The following is a 13643-nucleotide window of genomic DNA, read 5'->3' as shown; positions in this document are numbered from 1 at the left end:
GAAGTAAACTTTCCAGAATGAGAGAACACGCGGGTGCGTTTGCATAAATGTCAAGAAATTGTAGAAAATTTCACAATATTTACCCATGACCAATGGCATATAACAACCCAACTCAAGACTCATTGTTGTCAAGGTGGTAACTCTTCCTCATAGCTTCCCTCCTAGTTTCGATGAATTCGTGAGCCTTCTCGTTTATCTTGGAATCCACTCTCAACAGAGGCATCAACGGCCTCGGCTGTTTCTGTTTCATGGCTTGACCGGCTGAAAGATCGGCACTTTCTTGCACTGAGATGCTTGTTTCCGAACCTTTGAATTGAGAATATGCCCCTTCAAGGATTTCAAGATCTTGAAACTCTTTTTCTTGATATTTTCTGCCTGTTTTCTGCTGTATTTGAAAACCATCTTTTTTCTGAGGTGACTGACTGAACCCGTCTTCTTTTTGCTCCGGTATCTTGCGTATTATGGATCTTTCGTCACCCAAAATCGGGTCACCTTTCTTAGAAGCATGGACTGAAGCCTTGTTGACTTCTAAATCTGTATGCCTGAATTCAACCACAATATCAGAACTCGACGTCTTATTGATCGACTTGAACGAACTCTCTTCGTGCACAGAGGAACCATTTTCAACCAGAATGGGGCGAGAAGGGGCTGGACGAAGTGACATACTCAACATGAAGTTGATTAGTCTCCGACAGATGGTAGGAGCCTGGGAATTGGTATCCGTTTTCCGCATTCTCTTGATGTTGCAAGTGAAAAAACAGAAAAGGATAAGGTTTGAGTTTGATGGTATTTTCTCCCCAAATGAAGCATCATCTGTCGAGCACTCTTTATCAGCAAAAGGCTCTCCCTGTACATATGATTCCATTCTTCGATATGGAGCTAACTTAAAAGTATACAGAATATTATGTATTAGATTATATGTATCATACGAAGTAGGTATATTTTATAATTCTCATTCATAAATCAAAATACTTTTCTAAAAATAACTCGGAATTTAAGTTTGATGATCTAGTATATATTAATCCATTTGATGTATTTTCATGTGCAACAACAAATTATTCCAAAATATAATACGATACCATGATACGTTTATGGATTCTTGTAAATTGCATCTTTGTATATAGGATGTTGCTTTCATGCTCTCATTGGTCAATCCCCCAAGATAGTCAAAAGTATGTGACATCAAGAAAGAATAAAAAATCATCACGACGTGAAATTATTACATCAAAACCGTGACAAAAAGGAATTTGGCATGTGCCTTTCTCGAAACATGCTTCATTCCTTCATCTGTGCATCACTAACAAAGCATCTTCTATTAGTCTCTGTTTCCCCTTCACACTCCAATCTTGAATTAAAAAAAACAAAGGTTCTTTTTGTTTTATAACCGCATTTATTTTCTGTCCGTTTTTAAATTGTTTTTAAAATTTGTCTGGACTGCAAACATCAAGCATCTGTCTAATATTAAAACCAACAACTTCTCAGTACCATGAATTTGGTATGTTACAAGAAAATTGTGGTTGACATCTTACGTCTAAAGGAAAGCATGCTTTAAACATCTCAATCCCGAAATCTAACTTCCTTTTGGACCTGATCACACTCCATGCACCTTCAAACTCAACTACTTCTTGAAACTTCTGCCTCTGACTGAATGTTTAGCAGCCAACACCTACACTTATCATAGGGAAAAGGAGAAAAATACATACTTGTTTCTCGACGCGTATGCCAAGAACCATAGACGAAAGTTTCTCGAGAATTAAAACAAGGACATATAGTTTGTTACAGATACACCCGAATTTAATCGAGAGGGAAAATTGACTTTATTTTGAATGTAAAACATACGTTTTTTCAGATAATTAGCAGAAAAACTTAGAATTTAGTAGTTTTTTTAATTGAGAGAAACACGGCAGTCTTTGTTTCAAATCATTTGTTAGGAACAAAAAACTTCAGCAATTTTGAACTGGTTGCCTCTTTTAGCTTCTTTTTTTTTACACCATGAGATATATCGTATTTTCAACAGGTGAACTGTTTCAGTTTATAATCGGTTGATATGGGTCACATGTGTGTTAGCTCCTCTATAGTTCTCCAGCTGCATTGGACATGATAATCGAAAACTTGCCGGATGTGAGGATTGCATCTCATAAATTTATCCAATTTACAAACAAGTCAACTATTCAAGATTGCAGGGGAAGATTGAAAAGGCTATTGTTATTTCAAAGTAAAAACAGATCAGACAAATGATCAACCATCTGAAGACGAATCGTTACAATTTTTCTGGAGCAACATTTTTACTGTGCAGCAATACCTGTTGTGATGAAACCAAGTACGAAAGGTCGAAGTCAATGCCGGAAGGTCCTCACAACCTGGTCATTTCTTCTTCGACATAGAGGACAGTTTGTTAAATGTGAAGAGCATGCCATACAACAGCACATGTGCCCACACCTGAAAACAGAGACCCGTGCCAATCAAGTCAGTTTTGATTTCTACATAACAGCATCTAGAAAAATAATTGCGAAATTTGGCACGAAGGCATTTTCTCTTCTCCAGTACCGGTATTCCAATTTCGGTCTGCCAGATATTGCTGAATTCTGAAATCAAGTTTATGGCATAAAGTAGCAAGTTTTCCTTTAAACGAGATGGTGTTTGACAGTTCATATTCATTTCAAAAGAAATTTTAAGCTAATTTAAACTTTCAGAAAGCACTTACGGTATGAAAACTGCATTATACTCCTGCTCTAAGCATATTACACACAAATCTGGCATCATTTTGTCTTTCTTGGTAGCGTCGGATATGTTCTCAACTTTACCATTCACACCTGTAATTTGTAAAAGAAGGAAACAAGAATAATTTTCTTAAATTCGGCCCAAGCAAACCATAGAAGGAGTGATAAAAAAAAAAGGTATGTTAAAGGCTACCTTCTTCCTCTTTCCCGGCTCTTTTAGCTGCTGCCGCAAGAACCCTGAATATAAATATTTTTACTGATCAAACCACAAATTTAGAAGACTACAATAGGAAGAACCCCATTGAAGTAAATATTGTTCCACTGAGCAATGAAGTTGAAAAGGACTACAACCTCTTTCGCATTTCCCAGTGGCGTCTTCTCTCCATGAAATATTGGAAAGCATGCTTAGCAATGAGATAAACGCCAAACACAGTTAACCCCAGCGACGCACATTTGTACCACCTGAAGAAAAAAATATGAATCTCATGATGTAAAATTGTGATTCCCCATTGCAAACTAGTGTTCAACAGGCATTGCTGGCCAGTTCGAAGATTGAATAAAAATGTAGTTACACTATTTGGAAGTATTTGAATAACATTAACATAGTGCATTTAATACTTTTAGTGTTGAACACCAAAAACCATCAAGAAAATTAAAGGAAGTCATTTGTAAAAAAGTATTGATCCTTTGAACACGTTTTGCAGGAGAACTGAACACTTATAATTTCTAAAGAGTTGTGTGTGGAAAGAAAAATAGAGAGACAACTACACCTTGACCACTTCCCAAGATTTGCAATGAGCTGATCAATTGGTTTATCAGACACATAAAAGGGTCCTTTATGGGGTCGCTGAATCCGAATCGCTCCAATGTCATCCTTAACAGCCTGAGAAAGAGAGTACATCAAATATTTGTAGACATGCAAACAATTTATCTTTTTCTTGTAAAGCATAAATATATTCTGCCACGGTTAAAGGTGAAAGTCTAAAATGGGGTAGAGAGTACCTGATTTTTTTTTAAAAAAAAATCTCCCAAAGGTGACAGTCAGATTTGTTTTTGAGGATTATTATACTATCCTAAATTAAATTCGATACCCATTCATATGACACTCTAACCCGAAATTCTAATTTGTAGTGTCTGGGGATGCTCTTGCATTAGATGTTTCTTGAAATTTGGATTGGATGAATTGAAAAATATTGTGTCCATCTTGGAATGCTACTACAAAATGATGGAAATATAGATTTTCGGGTACCCGACTTTACCCAAGAAATTTCGGGTATCTGAAAAATCAGGTAACCTGCATTTTAGGTCAGATTCAGGTAGATGATGATTATCGACATATGTGGAATCCAACTGGGCAACCCCGAACCCCATCTATACATTGTCCAGTTACCAATATGACAATCTTTCTCTGAGTAATATAACAGTTTCAATATGATTTTTTTAAAAGTAAAACTGAAAAAGAAAACTAGGGTACCATAGAGGGGCATCATACCTCACCAACAACTGTCAAGGGCGTACCAGTTGGGAGAAGACGCTCAATTCTCTTGACTCCGAGCATCTAAACAAATAAAATCACCAAAACATTAAATAACAGTATAATAATGTTGAATACACGAGTAATTACAAGCACAATCCACACCTTAAGACCTTGAAGATATTCTAATGTTCCACGCACCAAGGATCTTCCGGATTCCTCAAAAACATCACTTCCAACAGTCAATACCAAACCTGTGGCACCACGAGCCCCAACAATGTGGACACGAGCTGTTGTATCATCCTGTAATTGGAATAAAGTTATTAAAACACAGAAACTGATCACAAGGTAAAGAATGGTGCTTAAAAACAATCATATTTCCATTTAAGGTTTCTCTCCATAACCTTCACACCAATCCTGTGGGAGTGGGTGTTTTCAAGAGCCTGCATCCGGTCAATATGGAACTGACAAGCAAAACCCAAAACTAACCAGATACCAGGGAACTTCTTTGCACATGGAAAGCATCAAAGCTGAATCTTGTATCCACGATCCTGCATCATTGTGTTTCAAGAAGTGTTGTTCTGCCTGAAATCACAGTTAGGAAAAAAGATTCTTTGAAATACTGTATCAACAATATATGAAGTTCTGCCTCAATAACAATTTTTTAAAAAAAAACATTCTTTGAAATACTATGTAAAAAATATATGAAGTTCGCTCTTTCATGGAAATACATCCACATACCGTTTGCTCCACAATTACGCCCCGCAAACCACTGTACTCACAATTAATCGGAGTATCAGAACCAACCCTCCCAGATGCCGCCACGACCAAAGGCAACACTTTGTTTGCAGCATCCAATATCTGAGCTGAAAGTAAAAGAAAAAAATTTATTGATCGGGGCATAACATGTTCTCATTTGAACTCCAATATCTTTACATGAATTAACATAATAACCAACGAAAACAGTCAGAAACATTATGTGGCAAACAAGAAAAGTACATAAACCAAGAAAAAAGAGTAGATTATCACATCTCTGCATCTTCAAAACTGAGAAACAATTTAATTTTAACATGAGATAGTAAAAATGCATTAGTCGACAGAGTTATGCACTTGGTTAAACTCTACGCAATCAAATACCACTGAGCATGATCCATAAATTACGATAAATGGCTTCTAAGGAAACAATTACATTATATACACTCCCTATAACAATACAAAGAAAATATCCCACTAACCCAAGTCCTTCAATTGATCAACTCGAATCACTGACTTCAAAACATCAGCATCCCTGCGAATTAAAAAAACCAAATCAAACACTTTACTATATACACAAAAACAAATTGGCACACGTCGTAAAAGAATTAATCTGACCTTCCGCTGCTCCTGCCCAGAAGGTAAAGTGCCGCTGCACTCAAGCAGCAAGAGATTCCTCCAACAGGAACCATTTTCGATTAAAATGGAGTGAAAAGGACTTGGCTCTTCACAATCCAATCACAATCTCCATACAAATTTCAGTAAAGAACCAGAAACGAATAATCAAATCACAAAATTAGTGTGATTGTGCTGCAATTAGTTGTGAATAACAACTACGGAGAATCGATGGATTCGAGATCAGGGGGAACTGGTTGATTTTGCGGGAGGAAAATCACAGGGCGAAAGGATAGATTTTCAAAAATTATATAGATAGCGAATTAGATCCCATGAGTGATGTGCAGGGGAGGTGAGGAAGCAGACCGTCCATTTCTAAAAGCGCTATTTACTGTAAGCTATGTTGCGCTACCTGTCTCATAAGTCGCACTTATAGAAGATGGATACAGGCATCCACCTTCTCTCATAAAATAATCTCGGATACGTTTTTTATATTAGTAAAATATGTACACACGTTGTATGTGTTATTATTGTTTTTAATTTGATCAAATAATATTAAACAATTAACACAAAATTATTTTCGATTTAGAAGAGTTGTTCGATTTAAAAGGGAAGTTTTGTTTAGATTTTTTTTATATGTAAAATATGAAGTGACTTAAGTAAGTTTTTACTTATTTTGATGTCCTCTAAGATAGTTACTCTAAGGATATCACACTTAATAAGATGAGTAGGTCTCTTGTGAGACGGTCTCACGAATCTTTATCTGTGAGACGGGTCAACCATACCGATATTCACAATAAAAAGTAATACTCTTAGCAAAAAAGTAATATTTTTTAATTGATGACCCAAATAAGATATCTGTCTCACAAAATACGACCCGTGAGACCGTCTCACACAAGTTTTTGCCTAATAAGATATTGTAAATAAAATAAGATAAGATCAATAATTAATTAATTATCTCAATTTTTTTGATAACTTTTCAAATTTGTATGCGCCAATATTGTATCTCATAATTTGATATTGTAAAAAAAAATATTGTGAAAATAATTTTTTGTATAAAATAAATTTTTTTTATCAAATCATATATTTGTTTATTTACAATTACAATTTATATAATTAAAACGGATGAAATATATAATATTTTGATAAGTTGTGATTAATTTGGCGGCTATAAGCACAACAGATTATCATAAATCAAATCCAAATGTGTTTGATAAGGCAGTGGCCGCCTATATTGAATTTGGGAAATTTCCAGATAGATCTTCTAGCAATCAGACATGCAGCGCGTGAGTGGCGTGTCACACTTAAATACCTTTCCCCACTTGGCAATACAATAACCACTACTTAAAAAAGCACATTTCCCCCTCACTTTCAATAAATTTAGGATTAATTTATTTTTTAAAATTTAAAAATATATATCAAATGAAGCCACAAGCTTGAATTTAAACATTAGGTTATGATCGTAAATGAGTTGAGTTTGGAGTGATGAATAAATTCTTTAAATTTTTTTTTTGAAATGTTTATTAAACTGAACTCAACAATTGTTAATTATAAAAGTTATTTTATCAACCGAACAGATGTAGATGGATCACTTTAAATTATTAGATTAAAAATGTGGAAATAGTCCGACTAGATCTATATAATGATATAATCAAGAAACTAAGTTTGTGACAAGATAAACAAGATAAAGATTAGTACGATTAATAAAACAACGCATAAGATTTATTGTGGAGGTTCGATATTTAATTCTTTCTACGTCTCTCTTTTTTCCATTTAAGAAATAATACACTAAAAAAATTTGGTTACAACGGTTTTTACAACTCACTTCAATTTACGACTTATCTATTGCATAAATTGAAGCTCTTGTTTTCACAACAATACAACTTTAAGTAAATGAATCCTTAGCAACTCTCGGCAGTGATTAAACAATGGTTTAAAAAATTGTAAGAAGCACAAGTTTGATATTTGATTATCTGTAATAACTTGAACGAGAGGCTTACGAGCGGTTGAAGATTTGTTCAAATAAATGTGCACGGAAATCTTGAGAAAACTAGAGCTTAAAAGCTTATAAGTTGTTCGGACACTTCAAATGTTAAAAAAACCCTCACAATTCATAGTTTGTCTTGATTCGGCGTCTTGCCAAAAATAGTGATTGATGGCTCTTTAAAGTCGATCCTCATGAGCGAAAAGACGGAAACACATTTATGTCTCATTAACGGACATTTTGTGATTGAGTGATTGTCTTGTTTCTTTTGCATGATTAGTTAAGAAACAGCAAGTATGTTATCTTTGGGATTTGGGAAGTCTGATTCTAATCAAAAAGTAGTGAAACATGTAGTGGCCGGTTGAACGGGATGATATCCAGTTGTAGTACAAGAGTAATCCAGTCCGATTGAATTTACTTTATTTCCATGATGTCAATTTTGAAAAGTTGATCATGAAATTCATCACGATATTCTAAATATGTTTCTAGTCGATTCATCCGTCTAAAATAAGGATAAAGGTCGCTCGAGTTCGAGAGTGACATCTGATATGTAAGCGCCATGTTTCACTAATGAGGACATAAAGATGTCCATTCATACGGATGGGTGGTCATGAGATGGATCACTGTCCTTTCTCGAACTTTCCAAAGGGTTACAACTTATCGAGTGGAATAGTCTGCAATAATGATTGCATACAATTAGTCATTAGACCCGGGATAACATAAAGGCTCTGTGTACTAGCATTACACTTTGAATTGTTTACCTACTCCATAAGGGTCATCATGTGACGAGATTGAGTATATCTCCGAAATACGTAGGAGCTAATGTTTTGTAGTCGAGGATTCACCGTTCACCTGCGGGTGTGAATATACTATATGACACGTGAATTAATAATACAATGAATATATGTGCAGAGTAAACAATTCTCGATATACCAATGATTGCATATTCGATCGAGAACATGAGTAATGGATTTTTGGGTTCGATTTAAATCAAAACCATCAGGTTTTTGGTGGGTGGGATAAGTCCCGGGTTTGACCAAACATGTTTGGACACGTCGCTTTGTTATCTTTAGAGAATATTTTCTTATAAAAAAATCAACAGTAGACCAATTTCATTGAATTTTCGACAAAATCAATATCCATTAGAATGAGAAAATGATACTCAATTGGTACTATTTTACAAGGGGAACTTGATATTCAATTCCTAAAATCAAATTAAACTTAATATTCAATCTCCATGTCAAAAAAGTTTGTCTAAGCCTCCTGACTCTATATGTTTGTATTATTTCAGCTTCACATTATATTTTGGGTTCAAATAGGTACATGTGTTAAAATTTTGACATAAATTTATGAGTTCCGAGTATAAATAAATTTAAATTTTGTATGTATATCACAAATGTATAAAATTTAAATATCAATTGAATTAAATTGGATACATAATTATAATTTTTAAATATGAAATGTTAACAATTTTTTTGTCTAATAAAGCGCATATTGCTGCAAGGGTTGGTTCACAACCCATTTATTAAACGCGCGCGTGGGTCATCATACACGGCATCTATAAAGGGCAAAGGAAAACCTTTCCTCGACCCATTAGAACCCTAATCCGTTGAACTGAATCGACTATCACCCAAATTCATCCAGATCTGACCGCGCTTCCCCTTACTTCTCCATTTCCCGCTTTTGTCTTTAATTCTTATTTCTTTGTAACGGTTACACAGTTAATAGTGTGATTATAAGGTGAATTTCAGATATCCAGTGATAGTTTTTGGTTTCGTGCTGGTGGTGGTAATGGGAAGGGTTTGCAAGGAGACGGCGAAACCATCATCTTCTAAGGCGCCGGAAACGGAGCCTTCGGTGACGACTTCAACGTCGATTACCGAGACGATAAACGGCTCACACGATTTCAAGATTAAGGGGTATTCTTTGTCGAAGGGGATCGGGATCGGGAAGTACATAGCGTCGGATACATTTATTGTCTGTGGGTACTCGTGGGCTATCTATTTCTATCCCGATGGGAAAAGCTTGGAGGATAACGCCACGTATGTTTCCCTTTTTATTGCGCTTGCTAGCGAAGGTGCGGATGTGAGGGCGCTTTTTGAGTTGACGCTGTTGGATCAGAGTGGGAGGGAGATGCACAAGGTTCATAGCCATTTTGGTAGGGCGTTGGAGAGTGGACCCTACACGCTTAAGTATCGTGGCAGCATGTGGTGAGTCTTCGTTTCTTCATGGGGTTTGTTCGATATTTATCTGGGTTTTGTGGATTATTTTCCTATTTCAGCCTATGATGATTGATTTATCATTGTATTTGATTACTATCTTTGTTTCATAGAGAAGAATTGAGAATCAAGTTAGTGTTCAATCTGGACTAAAATGCTTGTTATTCAGTAAGCCTTGTTTTCTGATTCTTTTTGAAGTTTCTTACTCTGGATTCTTTTTATTTTCTGGATGATTTTCATTTTTTTCAATGCGTACTTACCATGAAACCATGAGAGGATGATGTTTGTGTAAAAGTATCTTTCATGCCCATACAACTTTTCTAATGTATGCTGGCTGAATGAATGATGGCGTGATGCAACCATTGTGTAGTCGAGGTGTACTGATCGCATATAACTTCTTGTCAAATGTATTATATTTTGGACTCAGAGGTTATAAATGATTCTCAGGAGTGTTTTGGGCAGACCATTATACTATTTTTTTTTTGACATGGCTACCTCAGACGTAGCTTCGTTATGCTTCATTTCTTTGCCAACTGATAGCAGTTTTCTAATACATCTATTCTCTGCTTGTGTCATCTGGTGCATTTTGTAATTTTCTCTCTAAGGTCAAGCTATCTTTACATGGAGTGTATTTTTTGTTGCAGGGGTTACAAGCGTTTTTATAAAAGGACACTTCTGGAAGCATCAGACTATCTGAAGGATGATTGCCTTCAAGTTCATTGCTGTGTTGGGGTTGTCAAATCCCATACAGAGGGACCTAAGATCTACACTATACCATTACCACCATCAGACATCGGTCAGCATTTCGGACAGCTGCTGGAAAGTGGAAAAGGAACTGATGTAATTTTTGAGATTGATGGAGAAACCTTTGCTGCTCACAAGCTGGTACTCGCAGCTCGTTCACCAGTATTTAGAGCTCAATTATATGGCCCAATGAAGGATCAAAATACACAATGCATACAAATTGAGGACATGGAAGCACCTGTCTTTAAGGTCGTCTGCTACTCCATTTTCCTCCCAAACAACAATCACATTTTTTGCGTCATTAACTGATTTTTTTACTTGTCTGTTATTGTTTTTTTGTGGGGTACAACGATATTGTCTATTTAGACATGCATAATTGTTTCAGTCCACCTTATGCTTTGGGAATAGATGTTTTTTGGGGTGGCTTTAGTTTGTAAACGTTATTTGCACCTGGATCTTGAGCTTGTTGTCTACATTTTAAGATGCATTTTTTGTTTTTTAACTGAAACTGGGCCAAGTTTAGTGGGTTCTTGAGCTGAATCATTTCAATTTTCTTGTAATGGGAATAATTTACTTGTTAGTGTACTTGAGATTACCCATTTTCATTATCATGAAATTTTACCCATGTGTGGGCCTTTCTCTGAGACAGTAGTTATCGAATCAAGGAAGTTGGTCTTATTTGTTTGTGAGATTTACCATTTTAAAACTTTCAAGTATGAAAGAAAGACAGCAAGGAGATTCCCATTCTTTTGGTATATTATTTCGCTGGAAAGAAGGATTCTTAAAAGCTGAGTTGGAAAAATCAAAACCCAGGGTTGTTGAGAAAAAATGATCTTATGGTAAATAAACTGAAATTTCAATGTTAAAGGTTGGTTGAGGATGGTTTGTTGATAGTATTCTTATTTTATGGCTGGTACATCCTTCTTACCTCTAATTCTGCTAAAAAAATTCTATATTTCCGTTGGGGATTTTGTTTTCAACCATCTTCGTCTATCACGTGCATTTGACATCAAGGCAGTTTCCTTGTGTTTTTATGTCATCTCTAGAGCTTCAATTTGGATCATTCTTCAAATCCTACCTTATGCCTTTTATATCCCAATTTCACTGAATTTTTCAATCAGTTTTTGCATCCTATCCCTTTTAACTGGTTACTCTATGCTCTAAAGATATCCAATATGTATCACATGGCACAAATCCCACATCTATGCGACGTCATTGGGCTCTTTTTTTTCAATATTGGATTAATGTTAACCTTGTTGAAATAATGTCAGATTGGCAGGCACTGTGAAGAATTTACTTTTTTGGTTCATCTAAGTAATTATCTCTATACCGTGCCCCTCATTTATACTATTTATGTTTATTGCAGGCTCTACTTCATTTTATGTACTTGGATGTGCTACCTGACCTTGAAGAGCTTACTGGTTTGAACTCAAAATGGGCCTCAACCTTGATGTCTCAGCATCTGCTAGCAGCTGCCGATCGGTATGGCTTAGATAGGCTCAGGTTGCTCTGTGAGTCTAACCTATGTGCGGATGTTACTATTCATACTGTGGCTACAACTCTAGCATTGGCTGAGCAGCACCATTGTTTCCAGTTGAAATCTGCGTGCCTAAAATTTGTCGCATTGCCTGAAAATCTTAGAGGTAATTGTTGTGTTCACTTTAGTTCTAATTCTTAGTTGATTTTACGAGGATTCCACGAATCCTAACTGATGTATATCTATTATAAATGGATGCGTTCTACTTGCTACCTGGCTGTCATCTACCATGATTTCTGCTTCAGAACTTGACTGTTGGTGCTATTCCTATGATAATTATACTAGGCTTGATGCGTGTTGAAAATAGTTATGATCGATTCCTCGTAAATCCTGCATTTTAGCCATATCATTCATATGAAGGTGGATTTTTTGAAAGTTTGAGTCACTTGTAGGTTTGTTGACATGTATATTATTCTTTAGATTTGCCATATAATTATTTTTGGCATTTCTTAATTTTTCAGTGATCTAATTGTGTTCATCTCGAACTGCTATGTTTCTTTTCGTTCTGCAGCTGTCATGCAGACTGATGGTTTTGACTACTTGAAAGAAAGTTGCCCTCATGTCCTGACGGAACTATTAGAATATGTTGCCAGGATTAACGAGCATTCTGTTGCAGCTGGAAAGCTGGGCACGGAAGCAATTCTCGACGGAAGTGATGTGAATGGTCGACGCGTGAAGCAGAGACTGTAGAAGCTTCTTGTGACTGGTAATTTTTAATAGCTGAGAAAGAGAGAGTAGCATAGAATCTTCACTTGACATTTTTCCAGCTGCAATGTCCAGTTGTAAATGTAATATTTCTGGGTTGTCTTATTCCTACAAACAACCGAACAGGAACTTGTGCACTGTGTTGTCAATTGTATTTTGTGAATTATTGGTTCCCTTGATTTTTAGGGTACGATATATTACCAATGCTTTGATATGTATCCATTAAACCCATATGATTGGATGGGATCCCACTTCATTTGAGTTTTTGTTTGATCGAAATTGAGCCAAGGGTCTATTCTCTAATCTCTGATAATAATACATGTAATAAATTTATCATGTTCTTACTTTATACATAGCAAAAAAAAAATTTTAGGGCTCAATTGATTTAAAGGATATGATTATTGAATGATTATGAGAAAAGTAATAAAAAAATTGATAGATAAGGAAATATAATATGTAGTAATAAAATAATATTATGTTTGATATAATTTTTATGATTTTTGTGGTCGTCATAAATTAAAAATTATCATGACTTGTACCAAAAATATCTTTCTAATTGAAGAAGAAAGAGAATCTTGGTTTCTTTTATGCTAGAATAAAATGACAGTTGTGGAATAAAATGATAAGTTTCAAAAATGGATTGTGAATAAAAGTTAGATGAGTTATATTTTCCAAGTTTAGTACTAAACGCACAATCTCACGTTATCATGCATACCAAAAAGTCTTAGCAGATGTGCGTGTGTTCATAGAAAAACAATTTATGTTAGCAAAGACAAAAATTTGATGTCATTAACTATTTTTTTTAGAATTTCATTAATCCAAATTTCAGTTTAATTTATCATTAATTTTTATAATTATAACATAGTTTCATATAAATCAAATTAATAATAAA

At 35.2% G+C, this 13643-nt stretch overlaps 2 protein-coding genes across 5 annotated transcripts; one reads left to right on the top strand and one right to left on the bottom strand.

The window, feature by feature from the left end:
• Window positions 1-19: 19 nt before the first annotated feature.
• Window positions 20-5954, bottom strand: LOC140978947 (E3 ubiquitin-protein ligase SP1). 4 transcript variants are annotated; one of them, XR_012175683.1, is made up of 13 exons: window positions 5566-5954; window positions 5430-5482; window positions 4936-5060; window positions 4684-4779; window positions 4360-4497; window positions 4213-4278; window positions 3491-3603; window positions 3072-3182; window positions 2914-2957; window positions 2705-2813; window positions 2303-2439; window positions 1523-1666; window positions 20-1434 (listed from the first exon to the last, which is right to left on the bottom strand). XR_012175683.1 is itself a non-coding variant. In XM_073444196.1 (12 exons), the coding sequence occupies exons 1-11, from the start codon at window positions 5637-5639 to the stop codon at window positions 2337-2339; spliced, it is 1032 nt and encodes a 343-aa protein (XP_073300297.1). In that variant the 5' UTR covers window positions 5640-5954; the 3' UTR covers window positions 20-1666; window positions 2303-2336. The 4 variants fall into 4 exon arrangements, 3 of the variants coding, with proteins under 3 accessions (XP_073300297.1, XP_073300296.1, XP_073300300.1); XM_073444196.1 differs by having other exon boundaries at window positions 20-1666; XM_073444195.1 differs by lacking the exons at window positions 20-1434; window positions 1523-1666 and having other exon boundaries at window positions 2102-2439.
• Window positions 5955-9111: 3157 nt separating this feature from the next.
• LOC140979018 (BTB/POZ and MATH domain-containing protein 2-like) lies at window positions 9112-12969 on the top strand. Its single transcript, XM_073444369.1, has 4 exons — window positions 9112-9756; window positions 10410-10758; window positions 11876-12152; window positions 12558-12969. Exons 1-4 carry the CDS (start codon window positions 9338-9340, stop codon window positions 12734-12736), a joined length of 1224 nt encoding a protein of 407 aa, XP_073300470.1. The 5' UTR covers window positions 9112-9337; the 3' UTR covers window positions 12737-12969.
• Window positions 12970-13643: the final 674 nt, after the last annotated feature.

The sequence above is a fragment of the Primulina huaijiensis genome, chromosome 6, assembly GCF_012295235.1.
Source record: "Primulina huaijiensis isolate GDHJ02 chromosome 6, ASM1229523v2, whole genome shotgun sequence".
NCBI classification, from domain to species: Eukaryota; Viridiplantae; Streptophyta; class Magnoliopsida; order Lamiales; family Gesneriaceae; genus Primulina; species Primulina huaijiensis.
Note: the sequence above shows the minus strand (reverse complement) of the source record. Positions and strands in the feature narration are given on the sequence as shown.